This window comes from Pongo abelii, chromosome 2 (assembly GCF_028885655.2).
Source record: "Pongo abelii isolate AG06213 chromosome 2, NHGRI_mPonAbe1-v2.0_pri, whole genome shotgun sequence".
NCBI lineage: Eukaryota > Metazoa > Chordata > Mammalia > Primates > Hominidae > Pongo > Pongo abelii.
In genome coordinates, this window is record NC_085928.1 from 12,554,482 (window position 1) to 12,579,083 (window position 24,602).

At 40.8% G+C, this 24,602-nt stretch overlaps 1 protein-coding gene and 1 non-coding gene across 2 annotated transcripts in view; one reads left to right on the forward strand and one right to left on the reverse strand.

Moving 5' to 3' along the window:
• Positions 1 to 17,478, forward strand: part of SNX4 (sorting nexin 4) — a 79,934-nt gene extending 62,456 nt beyond the window's left edge. Inside the window, 5 exon segments of the mRNA NM_001133520.1 lie at positions 3,659 to 3,748; positions 6,790 to 6,889; positions 10,198 to 10,343; positions 12,716 to 12,830; positions 16,303 to 17,478. Of these exon segments, the coding sequence (NP_001126992.1) occupies positions 3,659 to 3,748; positions 6,790 to 6,889; positions 10,198 to 10,343; positions 12,716 to 12,830; positions 16,303 to 16,350 (499 nt within the window). The 3' untranslated portion in view covers positions 16,351 to 17,478.
• A 494-nt stretch (positions 17,479 to 17,972) lies between these two features.
• Positions 17,973 to 18,075, reverse strand: LOC112132922 (small nucleolar RNA U13). The gene has a single exon (XR_002914623.2). It is a non-coding gene; the product is annotated as a small nucleolar RNA U13 (small nucleolar RNA).
• Between the last annotated feature and the right edge of the window lie 6,527 nt (positions 18,076 to 24,602).

Consider the following 24,602-nt stretch of genomic DNA (forward strand, 5'->3'; position numbering starts at 1 on the left):
TATCTACATGGAAAAAAAAAAGAACCTTGAGCCTTATCTTACACTTGACACAAAACTAATTCAATTCGGATCATACACATAATTGTAAAAGGTAAAAGTATAGCTTTTAGTGGAAAACATTGTTAAAAAGGATATGAAAAGAAAAAATTACTTTGAATGGCAAATTGGTCTTCATCAAATTTAAAATTTTTGTTTAAATTTTGATGAAGACCAATTTACCATTTGATACCATTGAAGGAGCAAGAAATTGAGAATTAAATGGGGTGCAGAGTTTCAGTTGCAGACGATGAGAAAATTATGGAGGTGGGTGGTGGTAATGATTATGCAACAGTGTATATATACTTAATACCACTGAGTTGTACACATAAAAATTATTAACAAGGTAAATTTTATATTATGTATGTTTTACTATTTTTTTAAATTTTAATATAAATTGATACAGGGTCTCACTGTGTTACCCAGGCTGGTCTCAAGCTCCTGGGCTCAAGTGATCCACCATCATAGCCTCTCAAAGTGCTGGGATTACAAGCATAAGCCACCCTGCCAGGCCTTTACTATTTTTTAAAAAGCGACACTATTAAGACAGTGAAGAAGCAAGTATAGGAGCAAACATTTCTAACCATAGTATAGAAAGAACTCCTGTGATTCAAAAAGACAAAAAATAGATCTTAAATATTCTTACCACAAAAATAATGCTAAATATGTCAGGTGATGGATATGTTAATTAGCTTGATTTAATCATTTCATAATGTATACATACGTCAAAACATCACATTGTACACTGTAAATACATACAGTTCTTTAATTATACTTTAAAGCTAGGAGAGAAAAAAAAATGTGTTTATCTAAATATTACTTTTCCTTAGGCCATGTTGCAAACCAACTAGCTATTTTTTTCAACTATTTTGTTTAACCTTAAGTCATCCTGTGGTCTCTTGATTTGGCATTTCAATGTTCATAAGAATTTAGGATTATCCCTTCAGTTGATTTATGAAAGTGTTAAATAAAATTCTGAGTACTGAGATCTGAAAATCTTTATCATTTATACTTCCCCACCCTAGGATGTTCCAATTTCTCCCTACACTGTGTTTCCTATGTTCAGGCCACCAGCCCTCTTTGTTTTCTTCACATTAACTCTTCCAGAATCATAGACTGAGGAACTAAAGTCAGGTTTTCCTACTCTTAACAGTGATTCTCAAGACTTTTTTTCAGTCACATATAAGAAATTATTCACTCTCATAGCTGTAAGTTTGTACTTACAGAATGTATATGTTCACTGCTTATATAAATCCTGTAAGCACATTGCTTTTCAAATGAACCTTAGCATAGTTTTGTTTATTTTGTCTTACAACTTCAATAAACGTGATGAGGCAGTCCTAGAGACATAAAGTATGTCCATGCGAAGGAACCGGAATTAATTTGAAAGAAGGATACCTGCTGTATCACACAGAAGTAGTACATACACATAGCCCCTGTCCTTATGGAATTTACAATGCTATCAGAGAAATAAAACCAACACACGAGGCCGACTCTAGGTGCACTGCCTATGAGTTGGTCCTGCTCCTCAAGGAGCAGTGCTCTTCAATAAAAGGTTTCCACCTGACACCACCGGCTCATCCTTGAATTCTTTCCTGGGCGAAGCCGATAACCCTCCTGGGCTAACCTCCAATTTTGGGGCTCACTTGTCCTGCATTATCTAGATCTGGTAATTCCTTATCTAATGTCAATCTAAAAGGAACTAAACAGTGGAATGGTGTGTGTAATTAAAAGTATCTGATAAACTGCAACTTGCCATGTATTTCATACAGTTTTATATTAAATTACAATACCTTGTATCAGCTATGGTTTCTTCTCTTTTTTTTTCTTTCTTTCTTTTTTTTTGTTTTTTTTGTGAGACAGAGTCTCACTCTGTCACCCCAGCTTGAGTACAATGGCACATTCACAGCTCACTGCAGCCTTGGGCCTCCTGGGCTCAGGCATTCCTCCCAAATTGGCCTCCTGAGTGCCTGGGACTACAGGCATGCACTACCATGTCCAGCTAATTTTTGTATTTTTTGTAGAGACAGGGTCTTGCCATGTTGCCCAGGCTAGTCTCGAACTCCTGGGCTCTAGTGTACAATCTTCGATTACAGCTTTTCCGTCTACCCTGGCTTTAGTACCGAGTTTTCTTTTGTCACTAGATTTGTCACACTCAGCCTATCAATTGGCACATTGTAGATGCTCAACAAACAGATAATTCAAATAAATAAGAATCACTTTTTAAAAAACCAACACATGAAATATGACTTTGATAAAATTGAAGTTCAAATTGTTGATAAGGGAATGGAAGTAGAATGATGACTAAAGACTAAAGCAGTCTGGGAAAATTTCCTAGAAGTGTTGAGACATGTGCTTGTATGGTTTGGAGAAGCAATGTGGGAGCCATCACGTTCTGTACAAATGAAGACTCATGCGCAGGAATGAAACTGGGATGACAATGAGGGAGTCTCCCAATCAAAGCAGAGGTTGCTATTAAGAATTAGTATAAAATGGCCGGGCGCAGTGGCTCACGCCTGTAATCCCAGCACTTCGGGAGGCCGAGGCGAATGGATCATGAGGTCAGGAGATCGAGACCATCCTGGCTAACATGGTGAAACCCCGTCTCTACTAAAAATACAAAAAATTAGCCAGGCGTGGTGGTGGGCGCCTGTAGTCCCAGCTACTCAGGAGGCTGAGGCAGGAGAATGGCGTGAACCCAGGAGGCGGAGCTTGCAGTGAGCCGACATCGTGCCACTGTGCTCCAGCCTGGACAACAGAGCAAGACACCATCTCAAAAAAAAAAAAAAAAAAAAAAAAAAAGAATTAGTATAAAATAAGCTTCTAAAATTTTCTCTAATCTTTATTTACTCTACTTTTTCTTTTGTAGCTTTTTGGCATCATTATAAATAAATAATTGCAACCAAGAACATATGTATACCAATTATACCAAACTCTTATTCTTTCTACAGATTTTGTAGCCCTTTTATGTATGTCTTTGAACAAAAGATATTACAGTCTTACAGGCTTCTTAAGCTACCTATGAAAAGGACCATTTTTTGTTTATTTTTTATTTCTAAATCATTGCTGACCAAAACATTTTGGTAAAATTCAATAATATCATCATGGTAATTACACATTGCTATCAGTGATTCTAAATGCTAATTCTCACTGTCTGTACTTATAACATCATTGATGGGTAGCAAATTGTCTGTGGGCCACACTTAGAATTGCTGTTTTTTTGTTTGTTTGTTTGTCTGTTTGTTTTTGAGATGGAGTCTTGCTGTGTCGCCCAGGCTGGAGTGCAGTGGTGTGATCTTGGCTCACTGCAAACTCCTCCTGCCGTGTTCAAGAGATTCTCCTGCCTCAGCCTCCCAAGTAGCTTGGATTACAGGCGCCCACCCCCACTTCTGGCTAATTTTCATATTTTTAGTAGGGACAGGGTTTCACCACGTTGGCCAGGCTGGTCTCGAACTCCTGACCTCAAGTGATCTGCCCATCTTGGCCTCCCAAAGTGCTGGGATTACAGGTGTGAGCCACTGCGCCCAGCCTAATTGTACTTCTCTAGAACCCTAATACTTTGTGTTCCAATGAAAGTAACTCTGTTTATGCAATGTGTGTTGTTTTTTTTTTTTTAAAACAGGTATGCATCTTCTATTGATGATATTTTGGAAGATGAAGAACATTATGCAGATCAGTTAAAAGAGTATCTTTTTTATGCAGAAGCATTGCGGTAAGTTTAATAAAAGTTCCAGGTGCAGCCATGGGGTTGTTCATCACTCTTCTCATATGCCACTGTAAAGGACAGATAATAGAGTGTTTTTTAAATGAATGCATTCCCTCAGATAATGAATGAGGTCTCATTGTATTTCTCTGTGTTGCAGAGTGCTAGGCATAAACATGTAAGATGAGGCCTGCCCTCAAAGCATCATTTTGATAAAACCTGCCAGCCTCAGGCATCAAGTGTGTCTGTATGTTGTTTCCACTTTTTCCAGTTTGAAGATTGGAAGCAAAATACAGATTGAGTGTGTGTAACAGTATCTGTTACTAGGTTGTATATTGCTATTTTTATTCTGTGTTTCTTATCAGTAGCTTGTATGTAACAAGGACTTTCTTATCTGTTCTTATGTTATCTTTTACAGAGCCAAAGGGAATTCTCTTTTAGATAGTCCTATGTGACTAGGAAAAAGTTAATATTTTTTTTCTGATCAGTTTAGAAAAAGGAATTATTTTCCCAGAATAGGTGGCTTTTGGTCAGTTGTCCTGTCACTTTTTTTCTTTTTTTTGAGACAGAGTAGAGTTTGGCTGTGTCGCCCAGGCTGGAGTGCAGTGGCATGATCTCAGCTCACTGCAACCTCCACCTCCCGGGTTCAAACTATTCTCCTGCCTCAGCCTCCTGAGTAGCTGGGATTACAGGTGCCCGTCAACACACCCGGCTAATTTTTGTATTTTTAGTAGAGACAGGGTTTCACCGTGTTGGCCAGGCTGGTCTCAAACTCCTGACCTCAGGTAATCTGCCCGCCTTGGCCTCTCAAAGTGCTGGGATTACAGGCATGAGCCACCGCTGTCCTGTCACTTTTAAAAGCAGTATAAGAATTCTGTTAGGAAAACAAAAGAGCACTATTCCCTTACCTCTGTGGTGACTGGTGTGAAATCATCTGCACATTGTTAGCTTGTTTTCCTTCTAGGGCTTTGAGTAGTAGGAAGTCTCACCAATGTATTTTCAAGCCACCAAGCAAAAGAAAGTTGGCTGGGTGAGGTGGCTCCTGCCTGAATCCCAGCACTTTGGGAGGCTGAGGCGGATGGATCACCTGAGGCCAGGAGTTCGAGACCAGCCTAGCCAACTTGGTGAAACCCCGTCTCTACTAAAATTACAAAAAAGTTAGCCAGGCCTAGTGGTGGGCTCCTGTAATCCCAGCTACTGGAGAGGCTGAGGCAGAAGAATTGCTTGAACAGGGGAGGTGGAGGTTGCAGTGAGCCGAGATCGCACCATTACACTCCAGCCTGGGCGACACAGCAAGACTCCATCTCAAAAAAAAAAAAGAAAGTTGCTGAGTACAGTGGAATTATCTGCAGCCCTTAAAAGTTATAAAAAGGATCAATGCATATTGACATGGAAAGATGGCCAGGGTATATAGCCATGTGAGAAAAGATGTAGGAACCATTTGGGGTGCGTGGATATGGTATTTGTCAATGCCTAGCTAAATTCTGGAAGGTTATATACTATCTGGTAACACAGATTATATCTGGAGAGTGAGATTGGCGGAAAGAGAGTGTTCTTGAACTTTCTTTTTGTATTTTGCATTTTTTATTTTTTTGAGATGGAGTTTCACTCTGTTGCCTAGACTGGAGTGCAGTGGCACAATCTCTGCTCACTGCAACCTCTGTCTCTTGGGTACAAGCGGTTCTCCTGCCTCAGCCTCCCAAGTAGCTGGGATTACAGGCATGCGCCACCACGCCTAATTTTTGTATTTTTAGTAGAGATGGGGTTTTACCATGTTGGTCAGGCTGGTCTTGAACTCTTGACCTCAGGTGATCTGCCCACATCGGCCTCACAAAGTGCTGGGATTACTGGCATGAGCCACCACGCCCAGCCTCTTTTTTTTATTTTATACATTGCTGTATTAGAATCTTTTCTTTTTACAGTGAACATGGATTACTTTTATGATCATAAAAACTAATAAACATTTCTAGGCCGGGCGACATGGCTCATGCATATAATCCTAGCACTTTGGGAAACTGAGGTGGATGGATTGCTTGAGCCCATGAGTTTGAGAACAGCCTGGGCAACATGGGCGAGACCTCATCTCTACAAAGCACAAATTAGTCGGGCGTGGTGGCACATGCCTTAGTCCCAGCTACTTAGGAGGCTGAGGTGGGAGGATTGTCTGAGCCCAGGAGGCAGAGGTTGCAGTGAGCCGAGATCGCACCATTGCCCTCCAGCCTGGGTGACAGAGTGAGACCTTATCTCCAAAAAGAAAAAAAGCTAATAGACATTTCTAAATCACCATTGCCCTCCAGCCTGGGTGACAGAGTGAGACCTTATCTCCAAAAAGAAAAAAAGCTAATAGACATTTCTAAATCACAAAGAAGAAAACTTTGAGGTATTATCTCTTCTAAGAATACTCAGTTGCTATATGAGATTACAGTATTAGTTCTTACATTATGTTAAAAAATGTTTTATGTATGTGATAATGGCATGTTTATTGAAAGAAATGTTCCGAGTATATGGAAAACAACTTTTTTTGTGTTAAGAATATATGACGTTTTTGGCCGGGTACGGTGGCTCATGCCTGTAATCCCAGTACTTTGGGAGGCTGAAGTGGGCGGGTCACCTCAGGTCGGGAGTTTGAGACCAGCCTGGCCAATATGGAGAATCGCCGTCTCTACTAATAATACAAAATTAGCTGGGTGTGGTGGTGCATGCCTGTAATCCCAGCTACTCGGGAAGCTGAGGCAGGAGAATCATTTGAACCCGGGAGGCGGAGGTTGCAGTGAGCCGAGATCACACCATTGCACTCCAGCCTGTGCAACAAGAGCAAAACTCTGTCTCAAAAAAAAAAAAAGAATATATGAAGGTTTTATGGTTAGGTTCTGCTAGATTCCATTAGATTCCATTTTTAATGTTGGGCTACTACATTTTAAACTTGAAAATTCTGGGCACACACGTTCTGCCCTAGTGAGACATTGTGAATGGTTCTCCTCTACCCTTGAAAACAATGTTTGGCATGTTAAAGGAAAAGTTAAATGGCAGCACATTTTTTTCATCTGTAGGGCTGTGTGCAGGAAACATGAACTTATGCAGTATGACTTGGAGATGGCTGCTCAGGACTTAGCATCCAAGAAGCAGCAGTGTGAGGAACTGGCAACTGGGGTGAGTATTTTCCTTTTGGCCTCTGATGATATTGTAGCAACACGGAATGTTCCTCACAAGCACTCACTCTGAGTGAGTAACTCACTACTGTAGAATCAGCTCCAGTTACAATACTCAGGACACTGCACCTTTTACAGGGGAATAATTTGTGAGTAACTTTATAATTCTTTTATTATCTTGATACAAAAAGATGTAAGCCATTAAAACCGTGTACTGTATAGAATTATAAGAAATTTTGCCAACATTTCTCTGGTGTAATCAGTATCATCTGGTTTCGTTTAAAAAAAAAAAATTATTGGGCTGGGCATGGTGGCTCATACCTGTAATCCCAGCACTTTGGGAGGCCAAGGCTGGTGGATCACCTGAGGTCAGGAGTTCGAGACTAGCCTGGCCAACATGGTGCAACCCGATCTCTACTAGAAATACAAAAATTAGCCAGGTGTGGTGCCTCACACCTGTAGTCCCAGCTACTCGGGAAGCTGAGGCAGAAGAATTGCTTGAACCAGGGAGGTGGAGGTTGCAGTGACCTGAGGTCACGCCACTGCACTCCAGCCTGGGTGACAGAGCAAGAGTCCATCAAAAAAAAATTGTTTTTATTTATTTTTATTTTTTGAGACAAGGTCTGGTTCTGTTGCCCAGGCTGAAGTGCAGTGGTATGATCAGGGCTCACAGAAGCCTCAAACTCCTGGGATCAAGCGATACTCCTGCCTCAGCCTCTTGAGTAGCTGGGACCACAGGCATGTGCCCCCATGCCTGGCTAATTTTGTTTATAGTCTCATCATGTTGACCAGGGTGGTCTGAAACTCCTGGTCTCAAGTGATTCTCCCACGTCTGCCTCCCAAAGTGCTAGGATTACAGGGGTAAGCCACCATGCCTAGTCTATCATATGGTTTCTAAGTCCAAGTGAAAAAACATGCAGTGACCTTTATCAGGTTCAGCTTTGCAAGGTACTTTGCAGAAATTTTAGTTGACTTTGAAAAGCCTTACCTACTTAGAATCAGTGCATCTCGCCTAACAGGGAGCTTTTGATGTACTTTATTCTTTAATGCTTACAGTGAGTACTTGTGAGGAAAATTCTATACCTGATTGCATTAGTGTTGGATCATTTTTATAATCAGCTTTCTACTCCAGTTATTTCATTGCAATAAATCAGCCATCATGGTGAGCAACACACATTCTGAAAGTAGTAAACCAGCAGCAATATCTCTACTTAGTTAATAAGCACTGTAGTTTTTTTTTGTTGTTTTTTTTTTTAGACAGAGTCTCGCTCTGTTGCCCAGGCCAGAGTGCGGCTCACTGCAAGCTCCGTCTCCTGGGTTCACACCATTCTCCTGCCTCAGCCTCCTGAGTAGCTGGGACTACAGGCGCCTGCCACCACGCCCGACCAATTTTTTTTTGTACTTTTAGTAGTGACGGGGTTTCACCATGTTAGCCAGGATGGTCTCAATCTCTTGACCTCGTGATCCGCCCGCCTCGGCCACCCAAAGTGCTGGGATTATAGGCGTAAGCCACTGTGCCTGGCCAAGCACTGTAGTTTTAAAAGTGCTTTTCACAGAGATTACCCACTGGCTACATCTATGAAAAGTCATAGATATATGTAGGGAAAGACTTGTGACCAGGACACATGTATAACCTAGGCCCTTGGTTTATTTTTAAAACTCAGTGGGAGAAGTTCCCAGGCCATTTTCAGGGAGCTTGGTTCTCTATCCTACATGTCAAGGGAAAAGTGTTTTCTTCAGTAAACTCCAGAGAGTGAGGAAATGTTAAGGCAGTGAAGCTTGGGGTTGCCTTGCCATGCTTGGATTTAGGTATCCTGTTTTATTAATAGATGCCCAAGTTTGAGCATTGAGTTATGCAGATTTTAAATATGCTTCTTTAGTTTGGTTTATTTCCATAGTTGCCTAGTGAATTTATCTACTTTTTTATAACATAAAGTAATTTTTTAAAATATCATTCATACAGAGTAAGAAATAACTTGTCTAATATTTCACGTGGAAGTTTTCCATTTGATTATGAAATTCAAGCCAGGTATGGTAGCTTATGATGGTAATCCCGACACCTTTAGCAGCAGAGGCGTAAACCCAGAATTGCTTGAGCCCAGGAATTTGAGACCAGTGTGGATTAATATAGCTAGACCCTGTCTTTACCAAAAATTTAAAAATTAGCCAGGTGTGGTGGCATGCACCTGTGGTCCCAGCCACTTGGGAGGCAGAGGTGGGAGGATCACTTGAGCCCAGGAGGTTGAGGCTGCAGTGAGCCATGATTGTGCCACTACATTCTAGCCTGGGCAACAGAGCAAGACCCCATTTCAAAAAAAAAAAAAAAAGAAATTCAGTTAGAAGTTTCTTCTTTTTGACTACTCCATATTATTTGAGTGTTAGAAATTTTATTAGGATTTTTGGCTATGACTCTGTAAAAATAAATAAAAACTCATATAAGAGTCCCCTGGTTGTGAAGCTTATGGTGGTTTTGTCTGACCTAGGGGAAATATGGCAAATGTTTTTTATTTCCTTTGTGTTTGTAGTGAAATATATATAACATAAAATGTACCATCTTGTCCATTTTTAAGTATATAGTTCAGTAGTGCAGTCATCCCTCAGTATCTTCAGTGAGATTGGTTTAAGGATCCCTTGGCTACCAAAATCCTCAGATGCTTAAGTCCCTTCTATAAAATGGTGTAGTATTTGCATGTAACCTGTGCATATCCTTTTGTATACTTTAAATCAGCAGTCGCCAACCTTTTTGGCACTAGGGACCTGTTTTGTGGAAGACAATTTTTCCATGGACGAGGGCGGTGGGTGCTGAGGATGATTTCGGGATGAAACTGTTTCATCTCAGATCATCTCAGGCATTAGATTTTCATAAGGAACACACAACCTGGATCCCTCACATGTGCAGTTCACAATAGGGTTCGTGCTCCTAAGAGAATCTAATGCCTCTGCTGCTGATCTGACAGGAGGCGGAGCTCAGGTGGTCGCTTGCCTCCTGCTATGCAGCCTGGTTCCAAAACAGGTCATGGACTGGTATCACTCCGTGACTCTGGGGTTGGGGACCCCCTGCTTTAAATTATCTCTAGATTATTAATACCTAATACAGTGTAAACACTGGTGTCTCATAAAAGTGGAATCATATAGTATTTGTCTTTTTGTATCTGTCTTATTTCACTTAGCATAATGTCCTACAGGTTTATCCATGTTGTAGCATATATCAGAATTTGATTCCTTTTAAAGGCTGAATAATGTTCCATTGTATGTGTATGTGTATGCCGCATTTTGTTTATCCATTCATCTGTTTCTATTTCCTTTTAGACTGTGAGAACATTCTCTTTGAAAGGAATGACTACCAAGCTCTTTGGTCAAGAAACTCCAGAGCAGAGAGAAGCCAGAATAAAGGTGCTAGAAGAACAAATAAATGAAGGAGAACAACAGCTAAAGTCTAAAAATCTGGAAGGCAGGTAAAGATGCTGCGATGTTTAAGTAAGCTAGGCTTGTAGACTACATGGCAGTTTTTTTTTCTTTGGGTAACCATTCCCAGCTTCATTGGCATCCCTGAATACAGCCTCTTCCTTTAAAATGCATTCCTAAGAAATCTGAGTTATTAGGCTGGGTGTGGTGGCTCATGCCTGTAATCCGACACTTTAGGAGGCTGAGGTGGGAGGATTGCTTGAGCCTAGGAATTTGAGACCAGCCTGGGTAACATAGGAAGACCCTGTCTCTACAAAAATAAATAAATAAATAAAAATAAAAGAAAGTTGAATTATCAAAAATCATGTTATAGAAACAGTTGTTTCAATGTGGGGGAAAGAGAAATAAAAGTTTCAACTTCATAATATTATTTTCCTGCACTATTCCTGATTTCTACCCTTTGTACTTTCCCTCCACCATTTCTTCTCCCCCTGCGCCTCCTTCAGTACCCAGCTGAAGTGTTACTTCATTGTGAAGCCTTCTCAGGCCATCACGGCATTTAATTCATGCCAGTATGGTATGGCCGTTTTGTATTAGATGATTGATTGTTCTGTGTGACTATCCCTGGCTAAATTTAAGCCCTTCAAAATCAGTGATTGTATCTTTTCCACATTCACGTCCCAGTGCCTTGCATAGGGCTTAGCATGTAATTGTTACATAAGTATTTCTAGAAATTCAGTTCTCAGAGACCCACTATCACTGTTTGACTCATTTTTCTTATTTTTGTTTTCATCTGACAGTCAGTGAATAGACCAAGGCAGACCAAGAGTGTATTTTGGGTTTTGAGGTGGTTTTGTTCATTTTTAGAACTACTGGCACCAAATATGGCAAAGTAATAGATACAATTTAAAAAGACAGGCCGGGCGTGGTGGCTCACGCCTGTAATCCCAGCACTTTGGGAGGCCGAGGTGGGTGGATCATGAGGTCAGGAGATTGAGACCATCCTGGCTAACACGGTGAAACCCTGTCTCTACTAAAAAACAAAAAAATTAGCCGGGCACGGTGGCAGGCACCTACAGTCCCAGCTACTCGGGAGGCTGAGGCAGGAGAATGGTGTGAACCCGGGAAGCGGAGCTTGCAGTGAGCCGAGATCGCACCATTGCACTCTAGCCTGGTGACAGAGCGAAACTCTGTCTCCAAAAAAAAGACAAATACCTCTCGGGATTTTTATTTTTATTATTATTTTTTATTTTTTTGAGATAGAGTCTCACCCTGCTGCCCAGGCCGGAGTGCAGTGGTACCACTGTTGCTCGCTGCCACCTCAAAGTCCAGGGCTCAAGTGATCCTCCCACCTCAGCCTCCCGAATCGCTGGGACTACTAGCTACTATGCCTGGCTAAAAAATGTTTAAAACTTTGGTTGTCATTTAAAACAAGTACATGCAGCTGGCCGTGGTGGCTCACACCTGTAATCCTAGCACTTTGGGAGGCCTAGGAGGATGGATTACCTGAGGTCGGGAGTTCAAGACCAGCCTGGCCAACATGGTGAAACCTTGTCTCTACTAAAAATACAAAAAGTTAGCCGAGTGCAGTGGCGTGCACCTGTAATCCCAGCTACTCTGGAGACTGAGGCAAGAACCCTGGATGCGGAGGTTGCGGTGAGCCAAGATCATGCCTCTGCACTCCAGCTTGGGCTACAGAGCGACACTTGGTCTCAGAAAAAAAAAAAAGCTAAATGTGATTCATAATCCATCTTGTCAAAAGAGTGTATATTTTCCAATGACCCCTGGAAGGCACTTACTTCATTGTGACTGACACCTGTTAGGTTTGTGAGCTGGCTCAAGGAGTCATCTATGTGTATTTTATAGGAATAATTTGAAGGTAGAATCCTTGTGGCAAAAACGTAGATTATTAGGCCAGGTGCAGTGGCTCACGCCTGTAATCCCAGCACTTTGGGAGGCCGAGGTGGGCAGATCACCTGAGCTCAGGTGTTCGAGACCAGCCTGGCCAACATGGTGAAACCGTGTCTCTACTAAAAATACAAAAATTAGTTGGGCGTAGTGGCGTGTGCCTGTAATCCCAGCTACTCAGGAGGCTAAGGCAGGAGAATTGCTCAAACTCGGAATGCAGAGGCTGCAGTGGGCCAAGATCACGCCACTACACTCCAGCCTGGGCAACAGAGTGAGACTCTTGTCTCAAAAAAAAAGAAAAAGTAGATTAAAAGGTGCAAGAATATATGACTGTCTGTTTGCTTTTTCCTTAACTATAATTTTTAGGAAAATAAAAAAACTGTCTTATACAAGCAATAACTCTTCCTTCTACATAGGCAATTAAAAACCAACTCCAATGAGAACTGGTTAACTTTTTAATACACAGTTTATTTAACTTAAATAAGAATAATAATGGCTATACCTTTTATTTCAGAGAATTTGTGAAAAACGCATGGGCTGATATTGAACGCTTCAAAGAACAAAAGAACCGAGACTTAAAGGAGGCCCTCATAAGCTATGCAGTCATGCAGATCAGTATGTGCAAAAAGGTAGGTTTTGGTTTCAATGAAGATATATGTATATTCAGAAGTGCTTATACATTTATTTAAATTACCTTACTTGGACCAAAAAATTTTTCATTTTTATTCTTCTCTTGTAGAATGTTTACCAATTTCTCTGTTTTAATTTTATAGGATTTCTGTTTTATTTTGTTTTGGTTTTTTTGTTTTAAAATTTTGAATATTTAAAAAATAGAGATGGGGGTCTCGCTTTGTTGCCCAGGCTGGTCTCGAACTCCTGGCCTCATACAGTCCTCCTGCCTCGGCCTCCCAAAGTGCTGCAATTACAGGTGTGAGCCACCATGTCCAGCCTCTACTGGTGTTACCACCAGTATGCCCATTACTGAGTCTCCACTCATCTAAAGTCCAAATTTGTATCCCCCATTTATAACTTGTATTTGAGAATATATACCAAGATTATTTAGATCATATGGTACTCTTGGACCAGACAGTAAAATACCATTCCAGGTATATGCTTTGATTGGAAAATAGCTTGAACATTATTTCGTGAAGACTTGGTTATGATATGCTTCCTCGTAAAGTAAATCGTTTGTGTTGCTGATATCCATAGTGAAAGATACAAACATTGAAGTTTATTCTAGTTAAAATAAATATTTGACAATGATGGAAGTCTTTCTAAAACGTTGGTTTAAGAACAAAATAGGAAACATTCCTTAACCTCTTTTTTATAACCTATAATCTGCCAATGTGACTACCAGCACCAGTGCTTTGATTTGTATCACCTGTCATAATTTATCAAGCACTTTTACATGCATTATCTCAGTAAATTACATGGTAAGATGAATTCTGACATTTATGAAGACCTTCTTACAGGGCAAAATCACACTCATATAAATATATATACAATTCTTATGCTTTAATTTGTCCCAAAATTTTATTTTTTGGCTAAAGGCCATCACTGAGAGAACAAAGATATTTTGAGGCATAAACACCATACGCGCTCACTGGTTAAGTGGGCTCCATTTAGTTTGGACAAATTCATATTTATGCTCAGTGAATTATAAGTTACTGTATCCTGTGGATCTTTGGAGTCACTTAAAACAAGTTTAGATCGTGACTGGTGAGTCTGCAGGTGCTAAAGGTTGAGTATGTTGTAGTTTGGTAGCGTCTCTATCTTTTTTTTGCCTTCATTCTGTCACCTCTTACTTCTTGCCTGCAGCTAGGTGCTAGATATTTACAATCCTTTGCCTTTTTCTTTTTTTTCTTTTTTTGTTGAAATGGGGTCTTACTGTGTTACCGAGGCTGATCTTGAACTCCTGGGCTCAAGCAGTCCTCCCACCCTGGCCTCCCAAATTGCTGGGATTATAGGCATGAGCCACCACACCCAGTCATACAGTCCTTTTTCCAATCTAACTTTTTAACCTCAAGAAATCTGAAAGACCAGATAACAAAGGTTTTTAGTTTTTTTGTTTTTCCTGTAAAAGACTCATTAAGAAGCTCCTTGTGATCTCTCATTCACTTCTTTCCAAAGTAAAATGCAAGACCTTTATATAATGTCTCAAAGGACTTTCCCCCTCCATTTTGTTTAGGCTGCAGTGGTTGAGGGTGCTAGAAATTTAATCTGTGAATATAAAAGATACTACTATAGCTGTATTTGGACATACTGTTGGATATTTTGTAGGTTTATTCACAAATCCTTAGATAACTAGTAAAACAAAAAGTTTAATAAGAGTGTATGTTCACCTTGTTTCCCAAGAATGGTACTATGCAATTTCGTCGTTTTATTTTCTTGCCTAAGTGATACAGATTTTTATATGTGATCCTAGCTATTTGGGAGGTTGAGGCAGGAGGATCACTTGATCCCAGGAGTTCAAGACTAGGCTGGGCAACATAGTGAGACCTTCTTTCTTTCTTTTTTTTTTTTTTTGGAGACGGAGTCTTGCCCTGTCACCCAGGCTGGAGTGCAATGGCATGATCTCGGCTCACTACAACCTCCGCCTCCCATGTTCAAGCAATTCTCCTACCTCAGCCTCCCGAGTAGCTGGGATTACAGGTGCGTGCCACCACACCTGGCTAATTTTTTTTGTGTCTTTAGTAGAGACGATTTCACCATGTTGGCCAGACTGGTCTCAAACTCCTGACCTCGTGATCCGCCCGCCTCCGCCTCCCAAAGTTCTGGGATTATGGGTGTGAGCCACCGCACCCGGCCCAAGACCTTCTTTCAAAAAGAAAAGAGAAGAAAAAGAAAATTGTTCAAAACCTTAATAAATTACACACTTTAATGATTAAGTATTAAAAAGTTTCTTTCTCATAAATTAGCAATTATTGGAGAATATGTATCTTATTGAAAAAATACCTTACTGAAAAAAACCGTTGCCGGGCGCAGTGGCTCACTCCTGTAATCCCAGCACTTTGGGAGGCCGAGGCAGGTGGATCACGAGGTCAGGAGATCGAGACCATCCTGCCTAACACACGGTGAAACCTCGTCCCTACTAAAAATACAAAAAATTAGCTGGGCATGGTGGCGGGCGCCTGTAGTCCCAGCTACTTGGGAAGCTGAGTGGGAGAATGGTGTGAACCCAGGAGGCGGAGCTTGCAGTGAGCCAAGATCGCGCCAATGCACTCCAGCCTGGGCCACAAAGCAAGACTCCATCTCAAAAAAAAAAAAAAGAAGAAAACCCCTTAAGTTTTACTGTTACATCTCTATAAACATGTATTTTTGCTTATGCATATTAGGCCATCTATAACTTTGTGCTAAGTAACTTCAGGTACTAAGAGGGATTCAGTAATTTAGTACATAATTAGTTTTTATCAAAACTTTAGTTATTAGAATGATAATTTAATAACTTAATTTATATTTGTTAGACGAAGTTTTTTGTTTCAAATATTACATTGAAAAAACCGAGCCGGGCACTGTGGCTCACACCTGTGATGCCAGCACTTTGGGAGGCAGAGGCAAGCAGATTGCTTGAGCCCAGGAATTCCAGACCAGCCTGGGTAACATAGTGAGATTCCATTTCTACAAAAAATAAGCCAGGTGTGGTGGCGCGCACCTGTGGCCTCAACTACTTGGCAGGCTGAGGTGGGAGGGTCCCTTGAGTCCTGGAGGTCAAGGCTGCAATGAGCCATGATTATACTCCAGCCTGGGTAACAGAGTGAGACCCTATCTCCAAAAAAAAAAAAAAAAAAAGACTGAAAACTTGTTTGATTCACGAATAGAAATTACTCAAGTATGTCTTATGAAATGAATTAACTCAGTTTTCCAACAAGTTGTGTAGGAGTTCTTTTTCCATTTTGAAGATAAGCTCATATTAGAGATTCTCTTTCTCTTTTCAGAAGCATTAGACATTTGCTTATATTAGCCACTTCCCAAAATAGTGTCAAATTTGCTCGACTTCTTAATTATTCCAAAAAGCAAAACTTAGTGTACCACTAAGCCAAGTACTTGGGTTTTCAGATTCCTTCCAAACTCACATTTTAAAGTTTTTATTTTTATTTTTAGGGAATTCAAGTTTGGACCAATGCTAAGGAATGCTTTAGCAAGATGTAATCCTGTGAATTGAATTTCTGTTCAATCAAAGTGCCCCAAAACAGAAGCACAAGTAAATGAAAGAAATTTAAGTCGCTACCTAGTATACATAAACATATACAGTAAGTTAAGTAAATGCAGCTTTCTTTAACTTAATTGTAGTCGTGTTAATGTAGCACAAAAAAGATATATTTTAATGAAGATTAAATATTATAATTTGAGGTTTTGGGGACCGGTGCTGATTCCAAAAAGTTAATTTAATAATATATACCAACAGATTGTTTGTCACGCTTCTGAACCAATGACTGAATGTCAAGATGTTTGTTAATTTCTAGATGTTTGTTTCAAGGCCAACTGTTTCAGATTTATTAATGTAGGGAATTTTTCTCTAAGACTGAATTCCTATATTTACTTGGTAAGATCCACTAATCTGTTATAGGGAGTTGTTTTCTCTTGCCTTATAGTTGAGCTATTTGGTTTGACAAAGCTCAGCAGAAACTTGATGTGAAAAATCTACGATTTTCTTCTACATTCATTGATGCCCCTTGTAACATTTGCATACACTAGAAAATGCCTTCAATTTGTGTTTTACCAGAATTTTGATACTGGTCAGAAATTTTATACTGCCAACAAAGAAGACTCAACTTCTCAGATCTATAATGGAATACATTGTCATCCTCTAGCAATTCCTATATAGAAAGTTTTAACTGAATATGTTACATATAAGAATTAAATTCTTCTCAAATAATTCTTAACCTCAGTAATGAGCCTAAATTTACTCTGCTTGGCTCTCTACACATGGCATTTCAGGGTATAAGATGTAGCATTTCAATGTGTAAGATATATGTACTAAACATATGTGTTGCTATCTTCATTAACATCCTTCTTTTCTATTGCTTGGCTGTAATTTTTGTAAAGATAAATTATATTTTTTTTTATATGTGTGTTTGTGGTATATGTTCAGAAGACAAGCATCTTCATTTTGCTAGCTTTGCGGAATCTTAAAATGTGTACTCGTTATTTCTAATGATGTAAAAAAAAAATCCCTAGTCCTGTTTAGCATTTGACTTTTTTATATGTTTTAAATGTTGCTGGATTTTTGTGCTGTTTGCCAAACTTATACAATAAATAAATGAAATATTGTGCTGATTTTCAGATGATTTTTGTTAATTTAACAAGGTGATCCATACATATTAATATCTGATGCTCTGTAAGAAAATGATATCTGTCATACTATGTTTTAAAGTGATTAATGCCACATGTTCTCACTTATCAGTGAGAGCTAAACATTGAGTACACATGAACGCAAAGATGGGAACAATAGACACCAGGGCTTACTTGAGGGGGCAGGTTGGGAGGAAGGCGAGGGTCGAAAAACTAACTATTGGGTATTATGCTCGCTCCCTGGGTAATAAAATCATTTGTACACGAATCCCCAGCAACACACAATTTACCCATGTAGCAAACCTACACAGGTATCCCCTGAACCTAAAACAAAAGTTGAGGAAAGAAAAAAAAATAAAGTCGTTAATGGTATAAATTTGTCATCTACCAAAATACTGGTTTTTAAAAATATAAGATGCTGAAATGACACATGATTTTTAAAATTTTACTGTTTTTTGTTTTTGTTTTTTTGTTTTTACTGTCAGATGGGTAATGGTTGAAGTTGTAACAAGGTTTGAGGGAGGCACGTCTCACGTGTGGGTGTGAACACCCAATCATCATGCTTATGAACCACAAAAGGATCGTGAGTTTTTTTTGTTTTTGTTTTTGTTTGTTTTACTTAAAAAAAAAAAAAAAAATAGAGACAGGGTCTGATGTTGCCCAGGCTGGTCTGAACTCCTGAGCTCAAGGAATCCTCCCGCTTCAGCCTCTCAAAGTGCTGGGATTACAGGCCTGAGCCACCCTGACCCGGCCTCTTTTGTTTTGAGACAGGGTCTCACTCTGTTGCCCAGGCTGGAGTATGGTGGCACAATTATGGCTCACTGCAGCCTCAACCTCTGGGGGCTCAAGTGATCCTCCCACCTTAGCCTCCCAAGTAGTTGGGACTACATAGGTACACCACCATGCCTGGCTAATTTTTTTATTTTATTCTTGTAAAGATGAAGTCTCACTGTGTTGCCCAGGCTGGTCTCAAACTCCTGGGCTCAAGCGAACCTACCTCATTGGCTCCCAAAGTGCTGAGATTATAGTCAGGAGCCCCTGTACCCGGCCATGTCAGGGTTTTATAAAAGATAAAATTGGTAGAAGCAAAAGTCATCTGTGTGGATACATATTTTATTCCACTGAATTGTATCATCCCTTGACAGATAAAATACTTTTCCTCTTGGCTTTTAAAGATCAAAAGCCTTTTCCCCCAAACTAGCTTTGGACTCGATGTAAAATGTTAGACTTTTTTCTACTAGCTGACTTAATTTGAGAAGTCCATTATTAACTATGTTTCAAAAATGATTTAAGTTCCGTGGCTTATACCTGTAATCCCAGCACTTTGAAAGGCTGAGGTGGTTCGACTGCTTGAGCTCAGTTCAAGACCAGCCTGGGCAACATGGGGAAAACCCATCTCTACAAAAAATACAAAAATTAGTCGAGTGTGGTGGTGCACACCTATGTAATCCCTACCCAGCTACTCAGAAGGCTTAGGTGGGAGCATCACATGAACCCGGGAGCTTGAGGGTACAGTGAGTCATAATCACACCACTGCACTCCAGCCCAGGCAACATAGCGAGATCCTGTCTCAAACCAGCCCAGGCGACATAGTGAGATCCTGTCTCAAAAAAAAATTAATAAAAAGATTTACGAAAACTCTAGACTGGGTGCAGTTACATGCCTGTAACCCCAGCACTTTGGAAGGCTGAGGCAACTTGAGGCCATCTTAAGGAGTTCGAGAATAGCCTGGGCAACATAGCTAGACTCTGTTGCTACAATTAAAGTAAGAACAAAAATTACGTTATTTTCTCTAAAATATACAAACATACATTTGGTTATGTGTATATTTAACTAGGAATATCTTGACGGGGTTCCTTTTGAAAATTGTATCGCTTGGTGTGGTGGCTCATGCCTGTTATCCCAGCACTTTGGGAGGCCAAGGCAGGTGGATCACCTGAGGTCAGAAGTTCGAGAGCAGCCTGGCTAACATGGTGAAAATACATGAATTACAAATACAAATACTCTCCTAAAAATACAAAAATTAGCCGGGCGTGGTGGCGGGCACCTGTAATCTCAGTTACTTGGGAGGCTGAGGCAGGGGAATCACTTGAACCCAGGAGGCAGAGGTTTCAGTGAGCCAAGATTGCACCACTACATTCCAGCCTGGGCAACAGAGTGAGACTCTGTCTCAAAAAAAAAAAAAAAAAAAAAAGAAAATTGTTTCATTTTCTAGCACAATCATTCCTTTTAAAAAAAAAAAAAAAAGAATTTTATGATGGAAATTTTTTTGTACTATCCAGACTAAGTGTAAAGAAAATAACCTTTGTTATAACCCTTTTCAGTATTTAAAAATCAGAAATTAAAATGAATTATTAAAAAGATGGGAGAATTAGTTCACCAAAGATAAATATTGAAAGGTAATATAAGCAATAACTAAAGAAAAGTGACTCATCAAGTTAATGTAATTAGTAAGAAAGGAAGATTGCATCTTGACAGTGTGTTAGTGATGTGGTTGGTATGGTATAGTTAAAGCATTAAATTAACCGGAGTCATATTTAACCTTCATTTATATCCAAAAACTTGAGTATAGATGAATGAGTCACTGGTAATTACAACATAGCATTCAAAAAGGAACTGAGGGTTCCTAAAATTCAAGTATCTTTAGAATAAACACAGCTTGGAATGGAATGAAAAAGAACAGGAATATTAGGTTTTTTCTATCCTTACAATCATTCTCTAGATTTTTACATATACTCCCTTCCACCCACCATGGGTAGTATTTCCTGATTCTCCTAGAAAGTTTTCTCTAAATTCTCGCCAATGTAGCGTTTAAAAAAATAAAAATAAAAAGTAAAGTTTTCTCTAAAAAAAGAATTAGAAATATATTTCAAGATTGAGTAACCCAGAGAAATAAAATAATAAAAGGCTAAACTAGTAGGTTGTACTTGCTTCCTAAATGATATATTAATAACTTTAATTATCTATATATTTGAAAGAAAGTAGCTAGAGGAAAAACAAACTAAGAAGAAAGGAAATACTAAAGATAGAAGCAAAATTAATGACCTTGAAAACAGACGAACAATACATTTAACAAAGCCACAGTCGATTATTTGAGATTAATAAACCTCTAGCAAAACTGTAAGAAAAAAAAGATAAAACACAAATTATTCCTATCAGTAACAAACTAGGAGATATTATTATAGGTCTTACAGACATTAAAAGGATAATAAGGGCCAGGTGCTGTGGTTCACACCTGTAATCCCAGCACTTTGGGAGGCCGAGGGTGGGCGGATCACCTGAGGTTGGGAGCGCAAGACCAGCCTGACCAACATGGAGAAACCCTGTCTCTACGGAAAATACAAAAATTAGCCAGGCGTGGTGGCGCATGCCTGTAATCCTAGCTACTCAGGAGGCTGAGACAGGAGAATCACTTGAACCCGGGAGGCAGAGGTTGTGGTGAGCTGAGATTGTGCCATTGCACTTGAGCCTGGGCAACAAGAGCAAAACTCCATCTCAAAAAAACAAAAACACAAAACAAAAAAGGATAATAAGGAAATACTATGAACAACGTTAAACCAATAGATGAAATCAACACATTCCTTGAGAAAAAGAACTTACTAAAATGTACACAAGATGAAATAGAAAACCTGAGTAGCCCTATATCAAAGAAATGTGTTATTAAACAAAATCTTTCTGCAGGCCCAGCTACTTGAGAGGCTAAGACAGGAGGATCACTTGAGCCCAGGAATTTGAGTTCAGCCTGGGCAACAAGGTGAGACCCCATCTCAAAAAAAAAAAAAAAAAAAAAAAAAATCTCCAAAGAAAACTTTAGGTCCAGATTGCTTTATTCGTGAGTTCTATCAAACATTTAAGAAAGAAAAAGCTCCAATTCTATGCAAACTTTTGGAAAATAAAAGAAAAAGGGAACACTTCCCTCCCACCTCTTTTTATGATGACAGTGTCACCACAATACCAAAACTGGCCAAAGACATTTCAAGAAAAGAAAGTGACTACCTAAATACATCATGAACATAGATGCAAAATCACTGAACTATTAGCTAATTGAATCCAGCAATATGCATTGTGACCCAATAGAGTTTATCTCAGAATGCAAGGTTGTTTTTGCATTTAAAGTCAATTGTTACAATCACTATATTACCAGAAGAAAAATTTTAAAGTTAATATATGGAGATGGAAAAGCAAAAATTCAAATGGTGCTAAAGGCCTACTAGTGAAAAGTTGTGTCCTTCTGCTCATTCCCTGCCCCTCAGTCCCCCTGTTTTCACCCCAGAGGAAACCACTGTTATCAGTTTCCTATGCATCCTTCCAGAAATTACCTATCATATACCGACATGTACGCCTTCCCCAACAGCACACACAAATGGGGGAATACAGTACACACTTCACATATCTGGAAGATCAGCCCAGGTCAGTACAGATACCCCAGTCTCTCTTTGGCAGACCATAATTCATTTCATTTGTCTTGTAGTAATGGAAATGACAGTGATTTCCAGTATGGGGCTATCGCAGATGATGGCCAGGTATGGTGGCTCATGCCTATAATCCCAGCACTTTTGGAGGCTAAGGTAGGAGGATTGCTTGAGCCCAGGAGTTTGTGACCAGTCTGGGCAACATAGTAGGACACCATCTCTATAAAAAAAATTTAAAAATTAGCCAGGCTGGGTGGTATGCTCCTGTAGTCTCAGCTATTTGGGAGATTACTTACCCTAAAATAAGACATAAAACTTTATTTTAAAGAATTCCCATCAAATTTAACCTACAACTATGCTCTCATTCGAGCACTGAGATACTCACTGCATCATCATTTGGGTGTTTTGGGTTGGTTGGTTGGTTGGTTGGTTGTTTTTTGAGACAGGGTCTCCCTCTGTCACCAGGCTGGAGTGCAGTAGTGCAATTTTGGCTCACTGCAGCCTCTGCCTCCTGGCCTCAAACAACCCTCCCACCTCAGCCTCCCTAGGAGCTAGGACTACAGGCACGCGCCACCAAACCCAGATAATTTTTTTATTTTTAGTAGATACAGGGTCTTGCCGTGTTGCCCAGGCTGGTCTTGAACTCCTGGGCTCAAGCTATCCTCCTGCCTCAGCCTCCCAAAGTGCTGGGACTACAGGTGTGAGCCACCGCACGCAGCTCCCTTGCGAAGTCTAATTCCTAGTCATGGCTCAGCAGTGGCTCAAGGATGCCCACCTCTGTTTCTTTCCACCTTGCAACAGCCCCAGAAAAGCAACAAAAGGGACAATATCCTCCAATTAAGAACTTCCTGAAGCTGGCTGAGGCAGAGGACCCCTTGAGCCCAGGAGTTTGAGACCAACCAGGGCAACATAGGGAGACCCTGTCACCCACCTCAAAAAAACTAAGTCGACTTTTGAAATAGACCCAATTCTTTAAATAAGATCCCAGAATCTTCAGCTAGAAAAAAGCTTAGAGATGATTTCCTGTTATTTTAAAAAGGAAGAAACTGAGGACCAGAGAGGGGAAGTGACTGGCTCCTGGCCACACAGCCAGTCCGTCCAGGTTTCTGATTTCCAGACAAGACTCCCTCTTTATGGCTTCTCTCTCCATAGCTGCTGAGCTAATGGGCCTGTGTGGCTTGCCCAAGTCTCTCTGGCTCTCACATCTCCCTGCCTGCTCAGTAGTCAGGAAGGAGGGACTGAAAGGAGGGTAAAGTGAGGCCCCACACCAGGTGAGAGGGTACCCTGAGAGGAGTTCTTGGGGAGGACACAGGAAGGCACTTAGCTAAAATGAAGGTTGGGCTAAACACTGCATTTCACTTACTCAGAGACTTTGCACAGGTAGTGTTGCAAACCCCTCTGGAGTTCTTTCCTAGACCTGAGCTCACGTGTGTGACAGCTTGCCATGGTGAGCAGGAAGCCAGTGATAGCTGTGTTAACAGATGGCCTGAGCCCCAGAGAAACTATGTGTGAGCGTGGGCGGGGCAAGGGCTGGGAGTCCATGTTGCTTGATCCAGCCTGCAGGGAGGCCCTCCAGGCTTTTCAGGAGTAGTAGAGGATGGGGAGGGGGTTTCCTTAGGAGGTGGTGGGGCCTCAGGAGTCCTGCATCCTGCCCACCTGCAGGGAGCTCCCCAAGCCTGCCTGACACTGGAGCTCTGGGCAGCTCCTTTTTGGGCCCAGCTCATGTTCCTTTCTGGGGGACATGCCCTGGCTGGATGGTAACTGAAGACCCTCATCTCCTGTTAGAAATGGAAACTGACCGATAGCTTTTAGCGGGGCCCCTGCAGATGCATGTCAGGGCCCCTGCCTGGAAGCAAGAGGTGAATTCTGGGAAGGGATTTGCAGTTCCCTAAACTCACTTCTGTTTGCCTAGGGGCCCTCAGACCTGCTGTATGCCCTGCCTAAGATAGCTCAGCCTCCAGCCCCACCTCCTTTAGCTGGATAACTTATCTTCACAAACTCAGCCCAGTCATAACCTTCTCTGGGAGATCGTCCCTGAGCCTCTGATCAAAGAGCCTCTGACTCCCAAAACTCCCTGTACTTCCCCTTAGAATGTAGCCCCACATACTGAAATAGTTGGTTTGCGTTTATGTGTGTGTGTGTGTGTGTGTGTGTGTGTGTGTGTGTGTGTAGTTAAGTTTTATAAATCTTCTATATCTGTCTTTGTTGTTGTTTTAGAGACAGGGTCTTGCTCAGTCACCCAGGCTGGAGTGCAGTGGGGTGATCTCGGCTCTCTGCAGCCTCGACCTCCCAGGCTCAAGCGATCCTCCCACCTCAGCCTCCGTAGCTAGGACTACAGGCTCACACCGCCATACCTGGTTCATTTTCTAATTTTTTGTAGAGATGGAGGTCTCCCTATGTTGCTCAGGCTAGTATGGAACTCCTGGGCTCAAACAATCTGCTCACCTCAGCCTCACAAAATGCTGGGATTACAGGTATGAGCCACCGTGCCCAGACATCCCAGATGTGTTTGAAAAGAACATGTGTTCTCCAGCTGTAAGGTGCAGTGTACTATGCAGGGCCCTTATATTAAGCTTCTAAATTCTATTGTTCAAATCTTTTCTTTTTTAAAAATTTTTTATTTTTTGAGACTGAGTCTCACTCTGTCGCCCAGGCTGGAGTACAGTAGCGCAATCTCAGCTCACTGCAACCTCCGCC